Consider the following 26,367-nt stretch of genomic DNA (forward strand, 5'->3'; position numbering starts at 1 on the left):
CCAAGGAACACCGACAGTTAAAGGATGGGCTGAAAAAGAGGATGTCCAGAAGATGACCCTGAGACAGAAATGAGTGTTTAGGAGAAACACAAAATCAGGGTGTCATGGAAACCAGAGAGGAGAAAGTGACAGGATGGGAGGAGCAGAGTATCAGATGCCACAAGATGAAGTAAAAAATAGGACAGGGAAAGGTTATTAGTCTTTGAGTCATTTCCGTGGAATCTTGGGGGCGCAAGTGAGATTACAGGGAGGAAAGGGGGAGATGAAGAAGGGAAAGGTGACTGAGCAGAGGAGAGGGAGGGCAGTAGCAAAGGCGAATGCGGCTTCCGTCTTTGTTTTCTTTTGTTAATGAGAAAAACGTGCATATCAATCCTAGAGGTCAAGGCATGGACATTCCTAACAACTGAGTACCTTAAAGAAAACAAGATGTTCCTTCTGACGTGTAAATACGTAATCTTGCTCTTGGTCCAAGGTGGATTTCTCTTATTTCATACTCTGCTCTATCACAAAAACGTAGTGCAGTTCTATTATAATTTGTGGTAATATTAGACAGATTGACATGTGCCAGAGGCAAGTAAATTTGAGATCATATACTAAATTCTTAATCTGGCCATATGTAGGTATAACTTTTTCAAAGAGGGAAAATCAAGCTAAATTTTAATTCCAAATGTGCATTTTTCTTAGGAGAAATATTTAGAGTACACATAAAAGACTTTATGTGTCTCTAGTTTGGGGGGATCAAAGGGAAGAGGTTAGGGTTAGCAGAACCTAATTATTATTTTAGTAAAATAACTTCTAAAGATTCCCCACTTAGTGTTGACTAGCCTTCTGAAGAGCTAGTCAGCTAAGAGATGGTGTACCCATTTCAAGCTTCATGACTTTTCCAGTCTGTTATATGTCAGTTTGTGATCATTAGGTTCCATGTCACAGACACCCAACTTGAAACAAAGAAAAAGAAATTTGTTGGTTTAAGAAACCAAACCATGATAAAGTCGAGCAAAACCTCTTTCAAAGTTATCTGGAACTAAAAACTAAATCTGTCTAATCTAATCTATCTATTTCATCTGTCTATCTCTCTCTCTATTTCTCTCTCAGCTTTGTTTCTTTCTAAATGTAGGCTTCGTTCTTAACCATTACAAACTGGCTCGTTCGTTGCTAGAGCAGTGGTGAATGCCAACAGCTTCTGGACTCAGATGTACTTGTAACTCTACCAAAAGAGAGGAAAAGACTTTCCCGTTGTTCCAGGACTTTAATTGGTCTACTTGGGTCTTATGCCACCCCCCCCCCCAACCAATGTGGCAAGAGAGATTGAGCTATTAGGATTGGCCCAGCTAGGATGAGAAGCCCATCCTTTTCCAGGTCACTATGACAGTGGAGGCAGGATCATAGAAGGAGACAGCATCTCCCATTGACCTGCTTGGTGAAGAGGAGAGCCTCAAGAGTGGGAGTTACTGCCTGAGAAGAGTAGGGTGCTAAGCAGACAAAACTATAATTGTTTGATAAGTTTAGTTAGCTCAAAACTTAGATGCAGTCTCTGAATAAATGGGCTGATTGGTTTGGAATGTGAGTAGGGAAAAGTTTTCTGCAATTACCTGCTGGGATATATTTCTCCCAGAAAAGGGAATTACAGTTGGTTATAACTTGATTGTGATAGAGTTTGAATAAACCACATAAGAGATTTGGCACTTCACAATTTAAGAGTAATTTCTCTTACCTCAGCTTATTTGAGCTAAAACGGATCCTGTAGGTATGTTAAATTTCCATTTTAGAGCATACAGACTGAGTCTCAGAAAAAACTCTTTCTTACCTTGGATCTCATAACCAGCGAGTAGCAGGTGGCTTTGGGTTTAGAATTAGTAGTCCTGACTTCAGATATTTCTTCTATTACATCCAATTCTCAATGAAAGTACATTTTTTTAAAAGGATTTTAAGATCTTGCCCAATTTTAGGAATCATTTTTGTATATGACTTTTATATTCATATATCAGTTATTCCCGATTTATTAAAGTCATGACTTTGCAGATTCCTCATGCCATCACTAAATCTGCTGTTGTTGACAGTCTCTTCTAAAGAACAAAATAATTTTTTGTTTCTCTTAAAAATGTTATGGCATCTCTTAATAATTAGGTACTCCCTAGGATTACATATTTCCAGGTAGCCTAGAATCAGTGGCTTAAATTGTTTCCTACCCTACCAAGGAACAATATGGTCATTTGCCTGATATGGTAATTCTCTACTCTGATTGATCAGAAAGGAAAAAGTTATATAAAAATAGAAGTTTGTAAATATTAAAGGTATTTGTATCCATAGCGATTCCTTGATATTATTGTTTGTTCCAGATGAGAAGAAGCAGATGGTTGCAAATGTGGAGAAACAGCTCGAAGAAGCAAAAGAACTGGTACGTATCAACTTGGTAATACATTTAACACATGACCAGAGCCATTTAAGTTGATGCCTTCCTCTAGCCTGTTTTATACATTGTAGAAATGTGAAACATTACTGAATAGCATTTTATAATTTGGAATTCATCAATTTTTAAATTGAAGAGAATTTAACAGCTCCTGGGATTTTATTCTTTTTTTTTTTTTTTTTTTAAATGATGATTTTCTGATTTTATTGTTTCTTCTACTTTTTTTTTTTTTTTTTTAAAGATTTTATTTTTTCCTTTTTCTCCCCAAAGCCCCCCGGTACATAGTTGTGTATTCTTCGTTGTGGGTTCTTCTAGTTGTGGCATGTGGGACGCTGCCTCAGCGTGGTCTGACGAGCAGTGCCATGTCCGCGCCCAGGATTCGAACCGACGAAACACTGGGCCGCCTGCAGCGGAGCGCGCGAACTTAACCACTCGGCCACGGGGCCAGCCCCATGGGATTTTATTCTTAATAAAAGTGATTCATTAAGTTTCCACCTCTAATTTTTATTCCTTCATAATACTTTTCATAATAGTTATAAATAGCTAATGCTTGTTAAAGGCATACTGGGTACTAGACACTGGCTTAGATATATTACTTACTGTATAATATTTAATTTTCACTAAAACTCTGTGAGACAAGTACTATTTGTCAAAAACTGTTAAGGATCTGAGATTTCCCCCTACTTGCTCACTGACAAGTGAGCTTGCCACAGTTTCATGGATGCTGATAGAAGACATGAGATTCCTAGGTCAGAGACAATAGACTTGTATTACTCACAGCAAAAGCAGCTGCTAGAGTTTCAGCATGCTTGGGTCAGTTTCCTGAGCACCAGTTCTCACAGGGGTGATGCAGGTTTGCCTAGAAGAATGCCTACACATACAGTGGAATATCTTACAGGAGAGGAACATGGAGCCTGGGAAATGTACTGCTTTGCAGCAGCCTGTAAGCAAGTCTGCTCCTTGTCCCAGGAGGATACGTTATTTCCTCCCCCAAAATTGCTCCCTGCAAATACAACCCTGAGAAATGGCCGAGGAAAAGAGTGGTTAAGGCCTTGCATTCTTGGCATGCCCAGCAAGACATGTAGGAGCATGAGAGACCCACAGAGGAGTGATTCTCAACACTGTTCCTATCCCATTTTGTAGATGGGGAAACTGAGGCTTAGAAAGATTAATTACCTTCCCTGAGGTACCACCCCCCGTAAGTGATGGAGTAAGGATTTGTATCTAGATATGCTAAACCCAGAGCTCCAGCTCATCCACTACTTTTTGATATAAATAAATTTGCAAATCATAGAGCAAAAAGTATTAAAAAGTATTGTATCCCAATTTTTTGTTTTAAAGCCAAGTAGTGCAAGTATGATTCAATCTGTTACTGCATTGTTGTCCTAAATGACTGTGCTGCTTTTCTAAATATTGAAGGGTCTGTTTGATGTTCCTTCAGTACTACTTGCTGATATACTTAGAACAGTTTCCTTAAGTGTGTTTCTATTAACTGGTGTTGCCTGTTCCAGTAAGTGTGGGAAACTGTAGCTTAAATAGAATTGGAGGTTGAGGTCTTTTTTGGTTGTTGTTTTTCTGCAGGACCTTCTTGGACCCTTAAGTATGCTAAGAAGCATTATGAATCTCTAAGAAGGGTCTATAGGGGGCAGCTAGAGGGTGGAGCATTTCCCAAGCTTATTTGACTGAGTAACATTTGTTAACAGGACCATACCTGGGGAACTGCTGCTTTGGGGAGTCTGAAGGAATACGTGGCTGTTGTTCCCCATTGCACAGCAGACTTTTCCTCTGTGTCTTTGAGTGCTAAGGCATCGCGTTGCAGAGCTGCTGCTGTGCCTTCTCTATTGCTGGTTCTTTTCTAGCTATCAGAACATCGGGCGCTCTCTATAGTCTGTAAGAAATGCCTCTGATCTCTGCTGGCAGCTGTCACCGTCTCTACAGTGGCAGCTTACCTTCTAATCTCCACATCTTCCAATGTTCATCTCTCTTTTGAAAGTTTCCTCTTTTTTTTCAAATGCTTTTCTCCTTACTTTCTTTTCTTTTTATATTCAACTACTTCTCTCATGCTTCCTGCTTTTCTGTAAAAAACCTGACCTTTTGCACACCATAGATGCCAATCAGACATTTCTTCTTTCTGATTGGCAGGCTTACCATAAATAGTTCAAATGGTTAATTCTTTGAATCTTGATTTGACTTCTTACATTATTGAGTTTTCATTAGCTGTTTTTTTTGCCATCAAAATCTGTGTTTTGGTTTATTTATTTGCCTTGTTTTGGAGACACAAATTTGCTTGATGGTGAAAGAAAGCTGGTCTCCTGATAACCAAGGTTTTACTGTAACAAGAAATAGAAAACATAGTCATGCCCTCATGGAGCTTTTTTTTTAAATTAAGATTGGCACCTGAGCTAACGTCTGTTGCCAATCTTCTTCTTCTTCTTCTTTTTTTTTTTCCCTTCTTCTTCTTCTCCCCAAAGCCCCTCAGTACATGGTTGTATATTCAAGTTGTAGGTCCTCCTGGTTGTGCTGTGTGGGACGCTGCCTCAGCATGGCTAGATGAGCAGTGTCATGTCCGCGCCCATGATCCGAACTGGCGAAACCCTGGGCCACCAAAGCAGAGTGTGCGAACTTAATCACATGGCCGTGGGGCCAGCACCCCTCATGGAGCTTATAGTCTTCTTTACTTATTGCTAACGGAAGGAGTTTTGTCTGAGATATGTGTTTCTGTTTGTTTAAAATGATCAGAAAGCTGATTTACTTAATTCTGATAAGATCCTTGTTAAGGACACTGTTCATTATATTACTTCCTGTCTTTTTGAGAAGCTTTTGAGAAAAACTTCTTTTTAATTTGATTTATTAGTGTTAGTTGTGTTTCTGCTGAATGATTGTTTGCGTTATTCTCTCAGACACTGAATGTCTTGTAATTGTCATGTCTTCCACTTTACATTGGCCATGTGCATGTGTGGCAACATGAGACAAGTGCATCTTAGCCTTATTCCTGGTTTCATTTTAAGTGCTTGTTGTATGTTTCCTTTTTCTTTTCTTACCTACTTTTAAGTTAGTTTTAAGTGTCCTTGTAAAATGCCTTAAACAAAAATGTACTTAACTCTCGGATTTTTACTTACATGTGCTTTTGCAATTATTTGTCTGGATGATCCTGTTCACCTTGTTAGAACTAAGTACTTGATGATGATTTCAGAGTAGTGCTTTAAATAATGGCTTTGCTGAGTAACTATTTAATTTATTGATGCTTCATATTTATGTTGAGACATGTTAATAATTTGAATGCCACTGCTTCAATCAAGGCTAATTAAAATGACCTTTGTTTTCTTTATAAAAATCGAGGCCTATAAGTTGGAAACATGGTCTTCTGGTTTATCTGTGTTCTACTATAGTTATTCAGTCTCTTACACTGGACAAGTAAGAATTCTATTAGTGAGAAGCTTACAGTGTTCATGGAAATAACTTATTACAATGCTATAAAAGGCCAAATATATGGCAATGTTTTGGATGAGAGTTTATCAGACATGGCTTGAACCAATTTGTTGTTGTTGCTCGTTTTTATTTTTTTAATGCCAGGTATAAATAATCTACCTCTGATACCTGACTCATGCTTGCTGTATTTCTTCTTCACCATCAGTAATCCTTACTACTATGGTTAACATTAATGTACGATTACCAAGTAAGAGACACTGTTGTAAGTACATTATAGGAATTACCTCATTTAATCCTCACAGCTGCCCTACAAAAGGCATATTGTTTTTAGAAATGAAAAAAGGGCTGGAGAAGTTAAGAAACTTGTCCGGGCTTGAATGCCTAGTGAGTAGTGGAGGCTATGATGTGAATGCAGGCATCCGATTTGAAAGCCTGCGTTCTTAACCATCATAATATTTCTGTATTGCCTCCTATAAACGCTCATGTGTTACAGACAGACAAAGTGTTATGTAATGACAGGTTGTTAAAAAGTGCCCTGCCATGATTTCAGTGAGCTTTGTGTAATTTAGCATATTGCTGTATCCTTAACTCCATATCAATGAGGTTATAAAGTACACAGAGTTAGGCTGGAGGGCGAGATCACATGTTGGCTGGTATGTGATTTCCTAGGCAGAAAAGACCTTCCAGAAGAATTTTCACCAAATGGCTAAGGCTGGGCTGACATTTCATAGATTAGCGGTGGAAAGAATGGTTTGCTTATCTTCCCATAGTTCTCGTGGTTTGGCGTCAGAAGACCTGATCAGGTTGAAGTGAAGGATAGGATACTCCAAGGATATTAAAATCATCATTATTGAGGCTGTTTGGATTCCTGTATATGTTTTAAAAGAAATACTTGACCACGTAAGTGCTTTGGCACTCTGTGTGTCGCTTGGCAAGCATTCGGTAGCTATTTGTTGACCTAAACAAAAATTAAGCACAAAAGTAGTCCCAGTGTTGTTTGATCAGGGACTGTTAGCTCCCTGGGCCTGGTTCCTCAACTGTAAAATGAGGAATGGGAATTAAATCCTTTCAGCTCTAAACATCTGGTCAAATACAGAATAAGCATATGGTTTAAATCACATTTTCCTCTCGCCCTTCCAGCTTGAACAGATGGATTTAGAAGTCCGAGAGATACCCCCCCAAAGTCGAGGGATGTACAGCAACAGGATGAGAAGCTACAAGCAAGAAATGGGAAAACTTGAAACAGATTTTGTGAGTCCAATTCCACCATTTGTCATATTTACTAATCCTTAAACTGAACGTTCGCCTGTTTTTTATTGTTTCTTCCACATGCCTCAGCCAGCGTTATGTGCATCATCTTCAGGGGTTTGTGCAAAAGACAAGCAATAGCTTTCATTATTTATGACTTGGGGATCTAGAAGTGCTTATAGAGCTAGCTAATGATGGAATTGGAAGTATGTTGGATTCAGGACTGACAAATACATCCAAATCATGTGGTTCTTTGAGTTTGGATAGTATTTATCGGTATTTAACATTTATTAGAATTTTGAAACCCAATTTTGGGCCTTTCAGAGTTTACAGCCTTTAAGAGGCAGTGTTCTTAGATGGACTTCAGGGGCTCATGAATGTTCTGAAATTATACCCGTATTTTTGGATGTACATTGCTATGTGCATATTTTCCTGGGATAGGCTCCATAGACTTTAGAGTCTGAAAAGGATACATTACACTCCTCCCCCCAAAAAGACAGAAGGAAGTCAATGAATAATTTATACGTGATCCTTTATATCAATTGCCCCATGAGAATATTTAGCTTTCTCTTCCTATATATCTGACTTTCAACTCTACCTACTTTATAGCAAATTTAAGAACATAAAGATATAATGTTAAAATTGTTAGCAATTAGAAAGTAATAGGAGTAGAAAAGATACATCTGGGCAATTTCACTTCTGGTTATATATCCAAGAGAATTGAAAGCAAAGATTCAAAGAGATATTTGTACCCCCATGTTCATAGCAGCATTATTTGCACTACTGAAAGACGGAAGCATCCCAAGTGTCCATTGACAGATGAAGGGATAAACAAAATGTAGTGCATGCATACAATGGAATATTATTCAGCCTTAAAAATTAGGTAATTCTGCCATATGCTATGATATGGATGAACTTTGAGAACATTGTGTTAAGTGAAATAAAGCCAGTCACAAAAGACTAATACTATATGATTCCATTTATATGAGGTACATAGAGTTGTTAAATTTATAAAGACAGAAAGTAGTGGTTGCCAGGGGCTGGAGGGAGGGGGAAGTAGGCAGTTACTATTTAAAAGGTATAGAGTTTCAGTTTTGCAAAGTGTAAAGTTCTAGAGATTGGTTGCTCAGCAATGTGAATATATTTAACACTATTGAACTGTACACTTAAAATGATTAGGATCGTAAATTTTGTGTTATATATATTTTATCACAATTACAATTTTAAAAAAATACAGACGAGGAACGATCTGAGCTTGACCTGTGAGTGACAGGAGTCATGTGTTGGCATATAAATCAACTGTGTCTCTGACCCTGGGGTCTAAATTCATAAAGAAAGTCAAGAATTTATAGGGATCTTCCTGTTCCTGCCTTAGCTGTTTTATTTTGGGGGGCTGCACTTCCTTGACTGCAACGTACCTTTCCGTTACAAGGCCAAAGGTTAGGGACCTAGTGGAAATTCCACCTAGAGTCTGGAAATAGGGGGATTGGCAGTCTTGTGAATTTATTTTATATTTTAATGGGTATTTTCCTGTGAAGTTGAAATGGGCTACATCAGTGACTCTGATGTAGTTGCCTTTTGAACTGTGTTCCTATTAATTAGAAAAAAAGTTGGAGGGGCCGGCCTGGTGGCACAGGGGTTAAGTGCGCACATTCCATTTCGGGGGCTCGGGGTTTGCCAGTTCGGATCCCGGGTGTGGACATGGCACCACTTGTCAAGCCATGCTGTGGTAGGCATCCCATATATAAAGTAGAGGAAGACGGGCACGGATGTTAGCTCAGGGCCAGTCTTCCTCAGCAAAAAGAGGAGGATTGGCAGCAGTTAGCTCAGGGCTAATCTTTCTCAAAAAAAAAAAAAAATTGGAATCCACATTGGGCCTAAATTCAGGAAAGAAATGTAACTGCCTGGCTTCTGTGCTCTGTACTAGATAAAACCTTCTCTAACTGCTTTGTGAAAGGTAGATTCTCTCAGCGAGAATATGAGATATGGTGAGAAAATTGGATTGATTTAAGAATTTGACCACTCAAATTTACACTTAGACAATTCTAATTAAAGTTAATGTTTCCATACAAATGATGAAAGTAAAAGAAAATATTGATAAGGATTATTTTAGTTTGCTTACCTCCTCTTCATGAAACTCTTTTCCAGAGATTTTTCTCTTGATTTCTAAAACAACCAAATGGATTAGATGTAACAAAGTATCACAGACTGGGTGGGTTCAACAATGGAAATTTATTTCCTCCCAGTTTTGAAGACTGGAAGTCCGAGATCAAGGTGTCGTCATGGTTTGTTTCTTGTGACGCATTGGCTTGTGGATGGCCAACTTCTCCCTGTGTCTTCCCATGGTCTTCCCTCTGTATGTTTTGTGTTCTGATTTCTTCTTTTTAGAAGGAAACCAGTCCTAGTGGATTAAAGCCCAACCTAATGGCTTCATTTTAACTCACTTAAGTCTTTGAAGACCCTGTCTCCAAATGCAGTCCCTTTCTGAGGGACTAAGGGTTAGGACCTCAACACATGAATTGGAGAAGACACCATTTGGCCCGTAACATGGAATTTAGTTTTAATCTTTCCTTCTTAAATTTTTTTTCAGAAATTAAATTGCTGCTGTGGCTTTTAAGTCAACTAACCCAATCGTAATCTTTTTTGTTTCCTGAAGAGTATAATCCTGGGTAGAGTCCTCTAGGTATTGGATATTGTATACTTGGATAAGTATTTTTCAAGTATATTTTCTATTATAAAGAAAAATGGAGCCAGCAACTATGAACTAAACATTTATTCTCCAGGCTATCATTAAAAATTCATGTGTTTATGTGTATATTTGCTGCCATAGCTTGCTTCTACCGTGTCGGGAGACGTCCTTTACCACTACCACCATCACCGTCTATTGTACAGTGACTTAAAGCTTATAAAGTGCTGTAGCATACGTTACTTCGTTTCATTGTCTAAAGAGTAGACAGAGCAGATGTGGATCACTATTTTACCATCTTACACATGATAGGACCAAGAGGCTTGGATTGATTACAGATTTCGTTCAACAAGTCTTTCTTGAGCCCTACAGTGTATCTGTCACTGTCCTAGGTCCTGGAGAAAAGCTGTGAGTAAGACAGAAAAAGTTCTTGCTCTCATGTAATTTAAATTCTAGTGGGGAAGACAAGAAACAAACAAATACGTATATTTCATAATTTCGGGTAGTGAAAATGCTGTAAGTGAAAATAAAGTGAGTAAATGGGTAGGAGTGAATAGCAAGGTGGTTGTCGCAATTTTTGCTGGGGTGTTTTCTGCGGCTTGAGTGAGCGAGGAAGAGAGGTGCATGTGGTTACAGAGGGATGCAGAAGAAAGATCTATAAGGGCACTGTAGGCCCGGTAAAGACCTTGACTTTTGCTCTGAGTTGGTGAGAAGCCACTGAAGGGCTTTGCAAAGTGAGTGGTTCCTTGACTCCTGTTTTGTAGCTTTTTCTGCTTGACCATACCATATCATGCGAGTATTTGAGTAGAATGTAGAAAATATTGACTTAATTCCCTTTTGATTCTAACTTCCTCTTATATTCAATTCTTTTATTTTTTAAAGGAATGAGGAATGTGTTCTTAAAGATATTTGATAGCTTCCTTATAGTGTTATACCATACCCAAAAATATTGAATCCCAAGAAAAGAATAGCAGAGATGGTCCTTCGTCTCTCTATGTTTATTGCAAATGAAGCAGCTCTCTATTCCCTTTGTAGTATCAAGACTTTAAGGGAATATTTATGCCAATGGGGAAAGACAGAGGACAACTTAATCCTTTTTTCTTTGACCCCGTTGTCCACTTGCTTTCTTTTCTTGGCCCCTCCTCCTCCTCTGCCTGTCCCTTAGATACCTGGATTCTTCAGTCTTCTTTTCCACCTACTCCACTGTCTTACTCTGCATGTTGTCATCCACTCCTGTGACCTCAATGACAGCATCTGTACTAACCTGCGTTTCTAACCCAGACCTCTCTATAGCTCTAGATTCATATTTCTTACTATTTACTGGACACTTCTACCCCGGAGTCCCTTAAACACAAATACTTAAATTCGACAAGTGCTAGTCACTTCAGAGTTATCTTTAATTTTTCCCCCTGCACATCCAGTTGATCACTGAGAATTAATAATCCTGCCACTTAAATCTGGATGTTTGTAGTAACCTTTCCTCCTTCTATTCTTCTCCCACTCTAAACCACCCTCCGCACCACTCTGGAATTATCTTTCCAACACGCCAATCTGAATATGCTTAACTGTTCCACAAAATCCTACAAAGCCCTCATTGCCTGCTGAATAAAATCCAGGTCAACTTCTAAGATTTCTATTCTGTTCCGTTGCTTCTTCACACGTCTAGTAATTTTATTATCGTATGCTTGATATTGTGGATCATGCACTATTGAAAGTCTAGATTTTGTCAATTTCCTTTAGAGCAGTGCATCTCAACCTTTTTTCGCTATCATCCCTCTAAGGAACCTTTGTAGACATTTGTTTTCCTCATTGTCCCCCTCCCCATTAAGTTTTAATTACTGTATATCTGTACATATGTTCATGTACTCTGGCCCTTTGGACGGCCACACATCTGTGTAATATCTAGGCTTCTTAACTTTCCTCAGAATCAATTTTTGCCTCATGGGCATGATATCACCTCTGTTGATGATGCATGTTTTAGAGAATGTTGAGTTTTATTTGGGCAAGCAGATAAGTTACTAACAGATCAGACCGATCCATTCAAAGCTTATTCTTAAGCCTGTTAGGACATGTCTGGAGTAGTCCTACTTTTGAGGTGTGGCCTTTCTTGGGTTCCACTTGAATAACTGGAGCATTCAATGAATGCTCTATCTGTTTGGTCAGAATTCTGTCTCCCTGATTTGGGTGACCTCCAGAATCTCCATTCCATCCATAGCTCCCCAATACCTGTTCTCTGCAAGACCTCGTGGGATCTTGCCCTCTGAATATGCAAGTTCATTTTTAACCAAAACCTTCAAGAGACCCCCTTATAGATTTCTGGAGCTCTTCTGTGTGGCTCCCTTTTCTCCATTACCCTGCTAAACGTCATCCATCCCAGCAGTCCCCAACTCCACTGCCCACCTCCTAAGCTCAGTGACATGCTGTGCTCCATTTGGGCTCCACCCCCACGTGCTGTAATCTGGAAAGTACCTACAGGCTGAGAGCCTTGGCCATTGTAGGGCTCATTTCAGGTGTTTCTTTTCTCCAAGGGATTGCAATCCTATGCTGCCTGTTGTCCAGTTTTGGAAAGCAATTGCTTCATGCATTTTGTCCATTTTTATAGTGTTTAGAGTGGGATGGTTAGTCTTGTACCAGTTACTCTGTCATGACTGGCATGAAAGTTCAGTGTACTTTTAATGTTTGTTAATCCTTAACAGATAGTTGTATACATCTGAGAATGAAAAATAATAGTCTACTGTTTACAACAATATATCATAGAATTTAATTTGCAACTGGATAAATACGTAAAAGATTTTAAAATTCTGGTTATAATTTGTATTCATAATTGTGGGCACTTATGGCATAGGAGGCAGAGATCATCTTTATGTTCCCTTCTCTACTGTTGCTATTCCTTATGATTCTGCTCACTTGCCTAATTCCCTTCTTCTTGACTTTTGGCCTCTTATAGCTTCATATTGTTCATTTTTGACTTCTTATAGTTTTAGAGTAACTTAAGAATATTAGGTCCACAAGTTAAAATCCAGTCACCTTATTTTTTAGAGGAGGAAATGGGAGAGCCAGGAGACCAAATGATTTACCTTAAAGCCACGCCGTTGTTTAGAGCCAGGACCAGAATCAGATAACCTAGACACATGTTCCAATGTTCTCTCCATGATCCTTTGCAATCCCTCACCCAATAGCCTCTTTTTGTATTTGAAAGCAACTTTTTAAAAAAATTAGAATTCATGTATTTAAGCTGTTCTTGTAATCTCTTCCTTCACTATCCAGTGAGATTAGCTAGGGCATGGTCATGTCAGGATATTCCAGGAAAATGAACCAGCTAAAAGGGGCGGAGTGGGGAATGTAGTTGAGGATTTTTCAAGATTATTGTTTGCTTCTTAAGAAAATAAGTAAATCCAACAAAAAAAACCCTAATGTTGTATAAAATGTTTGACTAAATCTCAGTAAGTAGAGAAAGAAAAGAGCAAGTAAGTGATGTACCAGGGTAAGGTTGCAAAAGTTAGGAGGACGTGGTATGCTGAATGCCTTGTACATCTCTGATATTGTACTGTGGTGCTAGCGCCATCTTGTGGTTACTTTGTGTCGTTGCATATTTCTTTTTTCTTGTAACAAAGCTGAACTTCCTTTAAGACATACGCACACATACAGGATTTGGGGTGGAGAATTAGATTGTAATGAATGTTAGAAGTAGAGCTTTTTAGCCCTTCTCAAGTTCACTTCTATCCTAGGTCAGTGGTGCCCGAATGCTGTCCTTTTCCCGTTTGGCAGGCTATGTGATGTGATTGTTAGACCTGCTCCTAGTGCAGAGCTGTCTACATCAGAGAATAGCACTTCTATTGACAGTCTCAGCAGTGAGGCTGAATGGTCCTAGAAACCCAACTACCTGCAGACTATCGGAGCTGGTCCCTTAGGTCAGGGTTCAAAGGATGTTGTGGAACAGCTTGAAGCTTTTACTGCTACTACCTGCGCTCTCTCTTTTCACAGGTGAATGGACAACTTGAGTATCCAGGTTTATGAGTGAAGCCAGTAGCCGTATTCCGGTTTGTCTGGGGTTTTTTTTGTTTTTTTAAGTCTAAGATAGATTAAAGAAGTGCAAATGAGAAAGACGATCCCTTTTAAATTTTGATTTTTGTTGAAAGGTCAAGAAATTGATGCTTCTGTTTACGTTTTATCTTTTCTCTTCTTATAACTTCCTGGGATATTTTACTTCTATTCTGTGGAAGCTGTAGAAAACCGTGAGAGCATGTTTTAGAGATTTGGATATCAGTGGTAATATGTTGTAATTATAGCATCAGCTTATCCTTCTTGCAGGAACATAAGTACATTCTAGAAAGAAATAAGAAAGCCAGACTGGGACAGAACCATCCCAGAAAAGACGTTTTCCTCTACTATCTGCACTTAATAAATATGTTTGCCATTTAAAAAAATTGTTTGTTGTTTGATTTTCTGTAAAAATAATACCTGCTCATTATAGAATATTCTGAAAATAGGGAAGAGTGGAAAGAAGGAAAAATCACCTTATTACCCAAAAGATCTACATTTTACATTTTGATGTTTCCTTCCAATCTTCCCTTCCCCTCTCCCTTGCATAATTTATTGTTTTATTTTACATAATAATGATGTTACTCAATCCACATTTTTCCACCTTTTTTTAAACTCGAGATTCTAACTGGTTTTTTTCCCATTTCTATCAATTCTTAATCATTTTAGTGGGTGCATAATATTTCAATCAATGATGTTAGTTCGTGTTTTGTTGAGTCCTAATATATTCCCATTTATTCCCTCCATCATTTATTGTCCTTCAATGGACATATTAGGACAGGATGATTTCATCGGGATCATTTCTCAGAAGGCAGATTACCAAGTCAAAGGGCATCAACAATATTATAGCTCTTATTAAAATATTCCTTGGAATTGCATTTTTATTGTGACTCATCAGATCGTTTTTATTGTTCTTTCTCCGTATCTCATTTGTGTTAGAATGTGATTTAAGAAATAAAAATTATAGGTAGGCCATGGCTAAGTACTTTATATGCATTATATGAGAAAGATACTGTTATTATCTGTCATTATGGGGTTTTTACAACTCTAGAATTAAATACAACTGAGATTTCTTTTTCCAGGATACTCTTCTATGGAAGATATATTGATATTGGTAAAGCTAGCAGATATGCATGGCTCTCAATATCTGGTCTAAAACTGAACTCATTTTACATTTTCAATATTTCTTAATCAGAGACTACAGAATATTTTAGTTATCCGGATATGACTATGACCTTCAAGGAAGAAGGTAATACTGTGTTTACATGCACGTACATATGATCTTCCTTGTTTGCAGTTATTTTCTGAAGATGGTGGTTCCTACCGCTCCGCTAGGTGAAATTATTAAAAAATTATCATGTAGTTGGCCTTCTTTGTTTGTAGGATTCTCATTCCAGGCTTTGACTTTGGTAAATCTTTTACTCACAGAACCTCTAATCATTTCAGAGGCTGACACAGGAAATGGACCCTCTGGATAGGAAAGAGACTAGAAGTCTATTTTCAGCTGTGGTGCTGCCTTCTGGGGCCTGATCTGTGCTTGTGTGTCACTCTGGTCTCAAGGTCCAAGATGCTGTAAAAGGTTCATGTTCTTGACCCTTCTCACCACCATGTATACTTGAATGGCACAGTAGTATGTATTAAATATTCTGTCATTGGTCTGTGTACTGATTTGAGGTTGGCCTTAATAGATTTTCTTCACTTTGGACACTTTGGAAGCTCTGACACTTTCTTCCAAGGTAACTGTTTTTATAATGACTGCTTTGGGCTTTAGACCATTGCCTTTAGCTCCTATAGAGCTTTATGACCTGCAGAAATAACTTCCATATCCTGTAGTCATTGGCAGAGTTGAAGTGTGTACTGATACAGACATACTGTGTTTGTGCACCCACACATTCCTGTGTGTCTAAATTTTTTTTAAAACTTGGTGTCAGATCTCCGGTTGGATTTTGCAATTTTATTGGAATATTTTTCCCTAGCTACTTACAAATTTTTTTTTAGCGTTGGAATTAAAGTTATAATGCCATTTTATGGCAGAAGAAGCAAATTTTTGTTACAACTTTATGGTATTTCTAGTGGTTTCAGTTTTCTAAGCAGATGAAGTGTACATTTTCCAGAGACAGTGCTAAATTGCTTTAAAACAAAAAAAGAATATAAAGCTTATTGGTCTTAATGTAGTTGTCTTTGCTCATAATCCATCTTAATGACTTAACAAATTATTATTGACTTTTCTGTTGTTTATTTGTTTTGCCTTGCCACCTTGATCTTACCTAAGAAATAAAGAGGAAAGATAAAAACAGGTAAGATTTTGAAAGATTAATTTTAAACCTGTGACAAATTTGGCTTCATCGTTAGTCACTAGATGGCACTGTTTATTTGCAGAGTGCCATTTTTTAAAAAAAGGAACTGGTAGTAACTGAAATTACTGCCTCATGAATAAAATATTTCTGATGGGATTTGCATTTCTATATTGGCTGAAGACACTGTTGAATGTTTTATTAACCAGCCCAGTGCAACTGTCAGCCTATTAAAGAGATCCAATGGTCCCTGTTTAGATAAATAAACTAAATAAATCCAATTCATCAAATTGTGTTCCTGGCTGTTTATTTTCCATTCTTTTGATGTACAGTTTATTTTAAGTTAAAGCCACATTGGTTTAAAAATTAATGGGAAAATGTTATTTGGTGTTTGCAACATGAAGAAGCTAATTGCCATCGTCAAAAAGCCAGCTCTGTTTTAATGTTAAAGTGTTTGCTCATAAATAGTAAACTTTTTACGGGTTGCTTATAAACTGTCCCATGGCCAAAAATAGTCTCCTGGTCTGTAAATATATGGTCAGAGACTGTATTATCAAGATCTGTGGAACCCCTGTTGAATTTCCCTGGGAAAAGTACTATGTAGTTTAAAAGATAAGCCTTTTCCTTGATTCTGCCTGTGAGTCATGCTCATTTTTCACGTATGGTATACTATTCCTTAGAAAGAAAAGTAGCTAATTGATTTTTAAATGAAATGCCTTTTATCAAAGTACTTGCCAGTCACTCTCCTGGTAAGTGCCAAACATTAAAGCGGGGACAGCGATGCTGTGGTAGTGATGTTGCTAGAGCAGGCAAAGGCCTCAAGGCTCAGGCTCCATACAGAATGGATGCTCACGTGTTCATTGCCCTCTTAAAACTTACATTCTAGGGATCTTGAAACTCTCAATTGCCTTATTTAATACCACTGACTGAACTATAGATTTCATACTTAGGCCCTAGGGTTACAAAACTGTTCGAATAAAGCATGTCAATTTTGCGCTTTGCTACACCGAAGTCAGTTAGCAACTGGAAATGACACATCATGGTTCTGACTTTTACTTCTCATTTCCTTTTTCATGAATCCTCAGTTGCATTTTATGCCATTCTTATTGTCTTTTATCTAGTTCCACATTTGTGAGGTTCAGAACAAAACTTAAAACAGATTAGGCACTTTTGACTTAGCGTATAGCTTTTAGGAGCCTTTAGCTGCTTGCAATGAAGACTGAGCCAGATCTGATCTCTAGGGTGAAGGTTTTTAAACTGTGTAATAGTGGTTGAAGAGTTTTGCTATGTCGACTATTTTAAGCTTTCCTGTACGAGAAGTTAAAATGGGGCTGGAAAAGATTTCTCCAGAGACGTTTCTCTTGACTTCAAGTCCTTGGAAGCCTACCAGGAAATGGACCATGTGAACAGATAGTCTCATTTTTTACTTAGGTTGTTTTGTTTGACTTTGTGTCCTTTCATTCCTCAAAATGGAAAAATCTTATTTAAAGTAAAAACAAATAACAAATGTGGAATCAAATTGCTCTTTTGTCCCTTCTTTTAAAAAGTTCATTGGATCATGGATTAAACGCCTTTGCTAGAAGTGCCTCTGAAATGCTTGAGTGTGGGCACATTGGGAAACATCAAGAAACGGGATTCCATCCATCGTAGGGCGTTTTGTTAGTTCTTGAGGCTCCTTATGTGTTTGCAAATTCACAAAAACTACTATAAGTCAAGCTCCATCACAGAAGGTTCTAAGGAAATGTCCAAATTTTCTCGTTCTTCATTTGGTTTTGTTAAATATTATTTAAAACAAGTTATCACTGTCTTGGACTTGGAAATATACTGTGAAAATGGAGATTTCTGTTATTGGTTATGAAGAATTTGACCTGTAATTGCAGTCTTAAAATGGAGAGAGTGTGTCACATTTTATGGTTTGGAAAGTCACATTGCATGGCGTTGGCCTTGGTGTGAAATGTCCAATTATAGAAGTGAAATGAGTTTCTTAAAAATTTATTCTGCACTTTAAAACAAGGGTGCCCTTTGTTAATCTTTTCTGTATTTTTTACCACACACCCTTTGACTTTCGTAATGGAACGCTGCATCTTTGCATATTGAATGACTGACATTTTTTCTTTCATTGTTTTCTTATTTTGGTCTTTTTATATAAACCTAGCCTACAAATAAATTTCAACTGAATTAAGATTAGTCTTGTTTTATTTATGGACATATGTGATTTTTAGAGTAAAGCTTAGAAAGAAGAAAACTATCTCTATGGTTAGAATCTTGCAGATTTATATTCTTTTTAGTTTCAATGAACTTAAAAGTTTTATTTTTCTACCTTTTTAAAAGAACATGGTTCAGTGCTATCCATTTCAGATGCTGTCTGGTCCAGGGCCCCTATTTGGAGACTTTATTGACACTTCAAAATTATTATGTATATATTGTTAGACATTTGTTAGAAATGGTCAATCCCGTATTTTTCTAATATTGTGTGCAAGCTAAATTTGGTCATGGATCACACACGTTGCCAAGAGAGGAAGTGTGAAATAGTGAGAAAAGCCCAGGACTATAGACCTGAGACCTCAGACGTGGCATATTCATTCTGCACTTCAGTCTCTGTATCTGCAAACTTGGATCATCATATCAATTCTCCCTATCTAATGGGGAAATATGTGGGTCAAATAAGATAATAAATGTGGAAATACTTGGAGAACTGCACTGACTTTTAGTCAGTGATTTTGCTGTGCACAAGTAGTATCCTATAATGTAAGAGTTTAGGGGTTAAAGTGTCTCAGAGTCAGAAGATTCGTTCAAGATCCTAAAACTGTAAACCTTTCTCAGTGCTTCAGGAGACTAACTCAGGATCTTACACGAAAGATTGAAACGTTGAACTCTTCCATCTTATTCTCGGATACGACCTTCTAAGTTGGATTGCTTGTATATTCTAGCACATTTCATTTTGTAAAATCATCTTAGAGATTAATCTATGCCAGCAAGGTTTCTCCTTGACCTTGTATAGTAGAGTCAGAATTAACGATAGAAGAATTATACTAGTATATATTATTTTATTTCATTTTACTGTGCATATCATTTCACTAATTGGAGTTGTATTTGTACTGAGTTTTTCATCTAGGCTTCAAAATACACATTGAATCATTTACTTTGTATTTTCTTTCCATTTCTTCCCTAATTTCTAATAACTGACATTTCCCAGAAACTATTTGAAGTCACCGTCTTTGCATTGTTATGTCACGGGCCTGACATACCGGTACTGAGAAGGAGAGGGGAGAAGATTCTATAGTATCTGTTAAATATTGTCATTAATTTCAGCAAAGAATTGACTGTAGCATAACTAAAGACAAGAACCAAATAGCTTTATGATTAAAAAGTTCCAAATATTATTGCGTACTGAGAATTTGGTTTAGAATATTCCCACATGTAATGTAATGGCAATGTAATATGCAGCTAGAAATAATATGATAGAAGCTAAAATGATTTAAATCAAGTTCTCACTAGTAAAACAAATAATTTCAAACTAAAATATGAGGAAACTGAGGAAGAGAACTATCAAGCTGGCTTTCTTTGTATTCACTTCATTAAAGTTTTAGTTTTGGTGGTTTTCAACAATTGTTGTTTTGGTGTAGATTATTATAAACAACTTATGTATATTTAGTACCTGTTATGCATGAAGCATTGTGCAAGGGATCAAAAGATGAATAAGACATATTTTCAAGGAGCTCACAGTCCTAGTAATTTTAATATTGTGGTAAGTGAAATTATGGAGGCTCTGATGGGATGGTATATGAAAGGACATACTTTCAGGGAGGGGCGTCCAAACCAGGAGTCTGTGTGTAAATGAAGTGGGGGTTGTGAGGGAAGGCACCCTCTAGGAGGTAACACCCAAACTGAGACCAGAAGGATGAGGAGGTATTGGACAGAAGCAGGGTCTATGCAGGTTGAAAGAACAACATAAACAGAGTGGGGTTGGTAATAGCACAGAAGCGGGGAACAGGGGGCCTAGAGTGTTTGATACAGTTTCAGGTGAACAGTATGGGGCTAGAGCCTTTGTTCCCAGACTTTGCTACACATTAGAATCACCTGGGAGTGTTTAAAATATCCTGATGCCCAGCGCCCGCTTCCAGACAATGTGATTTAATTGATGTGGGGTACAACCTGGGCATCAGAGCTTGATAAGCTTGAGAGCTCGCCAAGCCTCCCTGGTTCAGTTGAGGAGCTAGGCCTTTATCTCATTTGTGATTAGAAGCAATTGAAAGATTACACGTGCTGGATAATGTGGTTGCTTTATATTTAATGAAGCATTTAAAACAATGAAGCTCTTTCTTTCATATGAGTTGTAGTCCCATTTAACTTATTTTCATTTTTTTCTCTCAAATCTTCAATGCTATTATTTTAAATACATTTTAATTAAAGTTGGCAAAATATAGCATCTTACTTTGGCAGTTACCTACATTTCTTTTATGTCAAATATACTTTAAAAATTAATTTCACTTTGATTTAAAGTTAGGTACTATGATAACCTTTATTTGGGGGCAATAGGGAAGCCATAGCATGCGTAATTTTTCTCCCTGGGTGGCAAAACAGATATTTTAAGTTTCACTTGAGCTTAGAACAAAACAAAACCCTCAGCCTTTAATTTATTACTGCTAAATAGACTGTGCCTTTGACCTCTTACCCTAAGCCAATGCCAATAGAACATCTTTACATGAATTTTTTGTTCATAAATAGCACTTTTAACTGCTTTGAAAACAAGTATATTAAGTCCCTTGTAAGAACAGAAATATAAAGGTTATATATATGTTGTTTCTGGATTTACATGGTAGGAAAAACTATATATATATATTTTTTTCTTCCCCCTATGAAGTCTTGCAAGACTGATTGTAACTTAATTTTGTACAAGAATTGTCAAGAAATTGCTAGTAATCTCTAATCAGAGAAAAAGAAGTACGGATGCGATGGATAAATAGGATTCTGTTATGGCCAACATCTTCATTGATCTTAACGGAATTGCTCTTTGCCTCCCCTGTGTCTGTGTTTTCTCTTGGCAGTAAGCCGAGTGAATTTGGAACAGAAAGAAAGAGAGAAAATCTGCTTGGTTCCAAATGATGATAGCTGTGCACTGGTGTGGGGAAAATAACTTACAACTTGATAGCAGAATTACTAGAGGATTTCTTGTCTCTTGCTTAGGGGGGAAATTGAAGTTCCTTTGTGGCCAGGTTGGAAAATTCTAACTTAGCATAACCCATAGCTTATGATATCAATTTAAATCTTATGATCATCATAGCAAATGGTATTTAGAGTTTTTAATTATGAAACAACTTTTAAACTATTTCTGAACTGCAGTCAAAAGAGGCTCAGATTAGAGAAAGATACTATCTTGTGTCTTAATTGCTATTTTAGAATCTATTTCTTAAAATAATTGTTATTTTCTTGGTCTTTTTCTTAAACATAGTGAATCAATTGAAGAGCCTTGGTTTACGGGTTTATTATTTTGCTGTAGACTCTGCAGTCAGCGAGATTATCCTCATGAAAGTATGTAATTTCAAAACATTTTCAGCATAAGATTCACAAATTTACGTCTTTTTAGCTGATTATTACTCTCTCAGATAGATTCTAAGGAAGTAATCCTTCCATGTGTCTGGAAGTACAGATTTGGGGCGAGGTTTTTGTCAGTGCATTTTATATCTTAGAGGGTTTTCTATCTTCCTAGTCTGTTCAGAGACTGTCAAAGTAGCAAAATTATGCTTTCTAATTCAAATGGAATGTGGCCATAGATGGCACTGTGGCTCACACTGATGTTTAAAATATACCATATTGTGGCATTTTCTGAGAGGAATTTCCAAGACCAAATTCATCTATAATATCCCTTTGTATTAAGAGTTTACCTTTCACTCTGAAGAGGAATGATTTTAAACCCAGCAAAATTAGAAATACTAACTATATTTTTTAATATTTTAAATAAATTATGAGCAGCTATATTTTGGGGGCTCTTGGTAATGTTTTTCAAAATGGGATCTCTTTTAATATATCTCTGCCGAGTCTTTTTACATGAGTATGCATAGTTCCTAGAGAGGGCAAATTAAAGTCCACCCACGATTCTCTTTCTTACCTCCCGGAGAGCGTGATTGAAACCTTGCCACTAAATCAAGGCATTTTGTCTTTTGAGTTCTGTTATGTCTGGGGCTAAATAACTGTCACTGGCAAGTGACAAGAGGCATAGACAGCAGGAAAAAGAAAAAGAGAGAAAGGGAAGTAGGAATAGAGGAAAATAAAAGTGTAAGAGAGAGAGGGAAGGTACCAGAATACACCAGAAGGGTGAGGGTGCCGGCAGCAACTGCCTCAGGTGCCAGTTTCTTGGGACTCATACAGTAATCTGCCTGTTCCTGCTATATCCTGATACTTTTAATGCCTTTTTGGAATCAAGGTAGTACTAAGAAACATCTCAAAGTACAAACTGATGTTGTCATTAAGTTCAAATTTGCCCAAAGAATTTTCCAGTCCTTCAATTAAAAAAAAAATCCATAAAGATCCCACAAATTTACATCTTTTTAGCTAATTATTATTCCCTCAGGTAGATTCTAAGGAAATAATCTTTCTATGTGTCTGGAAATATAGATTTATATGCAACCCTATCATATGCAAATAGTCAGAAGAATCCACACAGCAGGGAATATTAACCCAGTTATATTTTTGTACTCCATGTCATAAACTTGAGGGATCTGATGCATTTCTATCTTGATGTTGATACTTTGGCAAAGTCAAGATGCTTGCCTTTAGGGGCAGAAAAGACATCTCTTTTAACTGAACACTGGTGATAACGGGTAGTCTTTCTCTTTGGTCTAGAACAGGGTTTCTCAACCTCAGGACTATTGAAATTTGGGGCTGGATAATTCTTTGTTGGGGGTGGAGGGAAGCTGTCCTGTGCCTTGTTTAGCAGCATCTCTGGCCTTTACCCACTAAATGCCAATAGACTACCCCACCCCACCCGAGTTGTCACAATCAAAAAATGTCTCTGGGTGTTCCAAATGTACCCTTTGAGGCAAAATTATCTTCGATTGAGAATCATTCAATCTAGAATGATCACTAATAGGGATTTTGGAGGGAGAGGGAGAGAGAATTAACAATTGAGGGCCTCTAATAGCTTAGATATCATGTTGTATATTGTTTATTCTTCACAGCTAGTTTATAATTCAGACGTGCGAGGTTATGAAAAACTAAAACACTTTCCCAAGGTCTCATAATTTGGATCCAAGACTTGAAATCAAATCTGTCTGACTCTAAAGCCAATAAATCATACTGCTTTCTAGCATTTATCTTTTTTTTTCTTTTTTTGAGGAAGATTAGCCCTGAGCTAACTACTGCCAGTCTTCCTCTTTTTGCTGAGGAAGCCTGGCCTTGAGCTAACATCCGTGCCCATCTTCCTCTACTTTATATGTGGGACGCCTACCACAGCATGGCGTGCCAAGCGGTGCCATGTCTGCACCCGAACTGGCGAACCCTGGGCTGCGGAACGTGCACGCTTAACCGCTGTGCCACTGGGCCGGCCCTCTAGCATTTATCTTTAAAGAATCACCAAAGTCCCTGCTACTTCCAATGTGTACAGTTTAAAGAAGACTTGATTCACTAGCCAACCTACTTTTATTTCAAATCGGTTGTAAACCAAGACAGGCAATGGGAAGTGCAGTGGGACGTAAGCTGGGAAGCCAAGAGTTATGGCTTTCAGTGTCAGCCCTTAAACTAACTAGCTGAGTGCCATTGAACAAATCATTGTGCCTCACCTTCTTTAGCTCTAAAATGCAGGAGTCAACCTCTGTGCTCTGGGTGAGCTCTGTTGTTTAACAATGTTTAAAATGGGAATGCTTGGCATTTCAAGACTGGCGAAAGTTTTCACATTGCTTTAAAACTATTCTGTATGCAGTTTAGGACAAGCGGTGTGCTTTGGAACTTTTGGCTCAATTAAATCTATTAGTCTCATATTGATATGTCTTCCATTTCTACGATCCCTAGCCCATGATTCACCTCCTTTGTGAAGTCTTTTCTAATTATCTTTCTTTTCGTGATAGATTTTCTTTACTTCCCATTCACCTTGGCACCTATGTTTATAACCTGTACCACCTTACACAGTGCTTCCATGTCAAAGCTGAAATAATTTATAGATTTTCACTCACTTATGTTTTATTACTCCAACCAAATTATGAGATCTTCAAGAAAGGAGACTGGGTCTTCTACTTTTACGTTTTCTGAAGTATTTAATAAATGCTGTATGTAGTAGGTATTCAATAAGTGCTATTGAATTCAATTTAAGAATTTGTAATTAAGGCAGACTTTTTCAGAAGAAAGATCTATGATAAGTGTTAGGCACACAAAATGTAAGTATTCTAACCAAATGGTTATATCTATTGTGAATTATTCTTTGAGTGCAATTTCTGTTTAACTTTAGTGGAGCAAAATAATGCCATGTGTTGCCAAATGTGTTTCCTCTATTCCGACTTCTTTTAAATTTCTCATCCCTAGGAATTAAGATGCTTTAAGAATGAAGTTTCTGAAATGCTCCATTGGGTACATCTTTTCAGAAATAGCCATATGCAGGAAAACATGACATATTCATTGGCAGAGAAGAGCTGATAAATACAATTTCATGTAGTATTTCAGCAAACATTTCAATAACTTTTTGACATTTTCCTGTAGTCCTTATTTACCTTATCAATAGTTGTAGTGACATATGATTGTCAACTTTTTATATTAAGACCAAACTAATAAATTAAACATGTTGTGTTTATATCTGATGAAAGCTGACGTTTTGGAAGGGTGTTAAAATATACTGACAGGTCCTGTTCATAAGCTCCTTTGGTATAAATATGCAGATGACATCTTTAGATATTGTTTGTACACATGTCGATAGACAGAAAGCGTTGACAACATAACAAATACAAATGTCAACCTCACAATTTAACCTTTCTGTGTAGAAAAAGATGTTAGTTTTAAGTTACATGTATCTTTTAACTTTATTTCAAAGTTTTTATTATTTTTTAGCCTGTTATCACTACTGTTTCATGTAACACTGAAAGCAGCCGTTGCAATAAGATTTCCACTTGAGAGCTTTTCTCTGTAGTGCTCCTACTTAAATGATTGCCACTGCATAGATGTGTATATTTTTCTAATTCTCTACGTTATTTTCCATGTTCATTTCCTGTCTCTTGACCGTTTTTTGTAGCATCCTTCTGTTTACCTATACAAACTCTCTTGGGTTGATAAGAGAGCCTAAGGAAAACATTATGAATCCCGCTCCCTGCCCCACACATACTTTATGTTAAAGCATTTCTTATAACCCTTTGCCACACTTATGTGTGTGCCAAGATCTAACAGTTAAGAGTGTCGTGTGGCACTTAAAAAAATTTTGTCTTAAAGATAAGCCTCATATGGGACAGCAATGGGATGGACTGGAAAGAACACTGGATATTCCAGTTAGGAAGATTTAAATCCCGCCTCAGCCACCTTTGAGAATTTTTGCAGGTCACCTACCTTTTTTGGGCATCCCTTCTTCATTTGTAAAATGAGAATAATGATACCTGTTCTATCTACCTAAGCATGAAGTGATGCATCATGAAAATGCTTTGGGAAAATCTGTTTTGGAAAACCCATGGAAAAGCCGTGTCAGGAAATCCTTATTATAGTGTCCTTAATACCATGATGTGGTATCCTTGATGTCTTCTTGTTGACTCTGTCTGTCTCTGAAACAGTAGTCTTCTGCTTAAATTCTATCCAAAACTAGTTTTGGAAATCTGAGTCTTGGACACCTTTAAGTCCAAGATAGTAAAAATCTTATAGTCATTGCATGCAATAACCATTAGAAATAATATCACAGGTCCAAAGAATATACATGTACCAAAAAAGCAAATAATCATGTTTCCTGTAGTAATACACCTAGATTAAAGATCCAGATAACATGGTTTCTGAACCCACACAGAGACCTTTTTTTTGTCCTTGACCACATGGCCAATCCCTAGGCCACATTATTTCTGAATTTCCACATCCACATTCTTTTGTTTACAGCATATTCTTGATTTTACCACATTTAATCTCTTCTTCAGTGCATTGTGTGAGTCTGTTGAAACAGTAATATATCAGTTAGAAATAGTCTCACTTTTTTCAGGGGTAAAGTAACGTCAGAATAAGGGGGATTGTGTAGGCATGTATATCTTATAAATGCTCTGTACCTGGGTTGAGAAACACTGATAGAGTTAACAAACTTTTAAAAA

At 37.3% G+C, this 26,367-nt stretch overlaps 1 protein-coding gene across 4 annotated transcripts in view; it reads left to right on the forward strand.

The window, feature by feature from the left end:
- VTI1A (vesicle transport through interaction with t-SNAREs 1A) overlaps positions 1-26,367 on the forward strand; it is a 353,584-nt gene that overhangs the window by 8,319 nt on the left and 318,898 nt on the right. For all 4 annotated transcript variants that reach the window (XM_046652172.1, XM_046652173.1, XM_046652174.1 and 1 more), the window contains exons 2-3: positions 2,340-2,398; positions 6,980-7,090. In XM_046652172.1, coding sequence (XP_046508128.1) covers positions 2,340-2,398; positions 6,980-7,090 — 170 coding nt within the window. The remainder of the gene's footprint in view (positions 1-2,339; positions 2,399-6,979; positions 7,091-26,367) is intronic.

The sequence above is a fragment of the Equus quagga genome, chromosome 2 (genome assembly GCF_021613505.1).
Source record: "Equus quagga isolate Etosha38 chromosome 2, UCLA_HA_Equagga_1.0, whole genome shotgun sequence".
Classification (NCBI taxonomy): domain Eukaryota; kingdom Metazoa; phylum Chordata; class Mammalia; order Perissodactyla; family Equidae; genus Equus; species Equus quagga.